General features: G+C 54.4%; 1 protein-coding gene across 3 annotated transcripts in view; it reads left to right on the forward strand.

Annotated features, from left to right (window-relative positions):
• The window catches only part of Itgal (integrin subunit alpha L), a 43,052-nt gene extending 41,253 nt beyond the window's left edge, over positions 1–1,799 (forward strand). For all 3 annotated transcript variants that reach the window (XM_023722788.1, XM_023722685.1, XM_023722734.1), the window contains one exon: positions 531–1,799. In XM_023722788.1, coding sequence (XP_023578556.1) covers positions 531–707 — 177 coding nt within the window. In that variant the 3' untranslated portion in view covers positions 708–1,799. The remainder of the gene's footprint in view (positions 1–530) is intronic.
• Positions 1,800–1,805: the final 6 nt, after the last annotated feature.

The raw sequence follows: 1,805 nt of genomic DNA on the forward strand, positions 1-1,805 counted from the left end.
TGTGCTTTGCTAAGCTTATTCTAAGTAGGTGCTTTAGACCACTGAGCCATCTCACCAGCCCCAGTACATAAAATTCTGATAAGCCTGGAGAATGAACTACTAGGGCCAGCCAGATAGCTCAGCAAATTAAAGTGCCTGCTTAGGCAGACGCAGGCCCCAGGGTACAATCCCTGCATGCCTTACAGGCCCTGCCCCCAGGGCACACTGAGGTGGCAACTGAGACTGGGCATGGCAGTGCGGGCCTGTAATCCAGGGCTTGGGAGGCAAAAAACAGGAGAATCACTGAGTCTGATCTGTGTAGTGAGACCCTGTAGACCCTATACTAAAAATACACACACACAAATAATGAACTACTAAATGTAAAGCTTTAAAAAAAACTTTTCCAAAAGTTCTTTCTCTCTAACAACCAAGTGTGGCAGTGCCCTCCCCCACACCTGGTAAATACCCCGGTGACTGTGGCCCATGGGACATAGTGTCTTTACACACTGCTGGGCTGGCTGGTCACAGTGCTGCATGTTTGTCTTACTAAGGTTGGCTTCTTCAAACGGAACCTGAAGGAAAAGATGGAGGCTGACGGAGGTGTCCCCAATGGGATCCTTAGAGAAGACGCTGGGCCTTCGGTGGCATCTGGGGAGGAGGCCATGGATCTGGACTGTCTGGAGCCCCTCCAGGGTGAAGAGGCTCAGGATGGAGACGTCAGGAGCTGAGGCCCAGACCTGAGGCAGGGGGCCCAGGAAGGACTTGAGACGCTCGAGGCCCGTCAGCTTCACCGTGCACCTTGCTGTGTGTCCTCGGGCAAGTCACTGTCCCCAGCCTCAGCTTCCCTGCCTTGAGCACAGATCTCCCTCCTGCTGTGTCCTCTGCTGAGGGATGGCAGCAGGGCCACAGCGGTGACACTTTGGCATCATCAGAGGGAAAGCCTCCCGCCAGCCTGCCTTGGTTTGCTCCCCAGACGAGAATATCCGATCAAACTTGGCAAAGCTGAAGCGTCAGGACCCAGTGATGCTCGCTGCCCTGCAACGTCCGGATCCCTCAAGCTCCCTGAAGCTGCCCAGGAATTCTCTCCGGCCTGGAGTCCAGTTCTGCATTCTGCTGTGGGATTCAAGGCCAATCCATGTCACTGTGCTGGGCTCTGGATGCCCTTTGACCTGAGACCAAATTTCTTACTAAATCTTCCATGGCCTGCAGACCTGCAGCTTTCCCTCCCTCCCCCAACCCCTCGAGAAGCCCTGACCACCAGGCTCCAGCGACTCCGGCCTTGCAGATGCCCAGCTCCTGCCTGTCTTGCTGCGTTCACCGTAGCGGCCCCCCGTCCTTACGCCGCTCAGCATTCACATCATGGTCCACCCCCCACCCAGTGCAGCTGGGTTCCAGCATTTTCCATACTTGAAGCCTGCACTTGGCACTTGGCCCCAAGGTTGTACTTGTACAGTGTTTAATGATTTATTTAACTTCTCTCTCTCAAGCAGTGCACTCCATAAGGGTAGGGACTGCATCCCTCTCCCATGTGCATTGGAATCCCTGATGCCATCCCAGAGCCGGACAGTAGGTGCTGGACACAGGGTCACTGAATAGATGACCGAGTCATGGGAAGATACAGAAAGCGTGGCCAGGCCCCCGGCTTGACAGCCTCTCCCCACCTCCTTCCTGTCCTACGCAGTGGCCCCAGAGACAGAGTTCAAGGTGGGAATGAGTCTGTTCACTTAGAGCCCAGAACCAAGCACAGTGCCTGTACATACTTATCCAATAAATACAAAACACAGTCCAGTTTTGTGATGTTCTTGTGCTACTGCAACACTGTGAGC

The sequence above is a fragment of the Octodon degus genome, unplaced genomic scaffold (genome assembly GCF_000260255.1).
Source record: "Octodon degus isolate 3935 unplaced genomic scaffold, OctDeg1.0 scaffold00001, whole genome shotgun sequence".
Taxonomy (NCBI): domain Eukaryota; kingdom Metazoa; phylum Chordata; class Mammalia; order Rodentia; family Octodontidae; genus Octodon; species Octodon degus.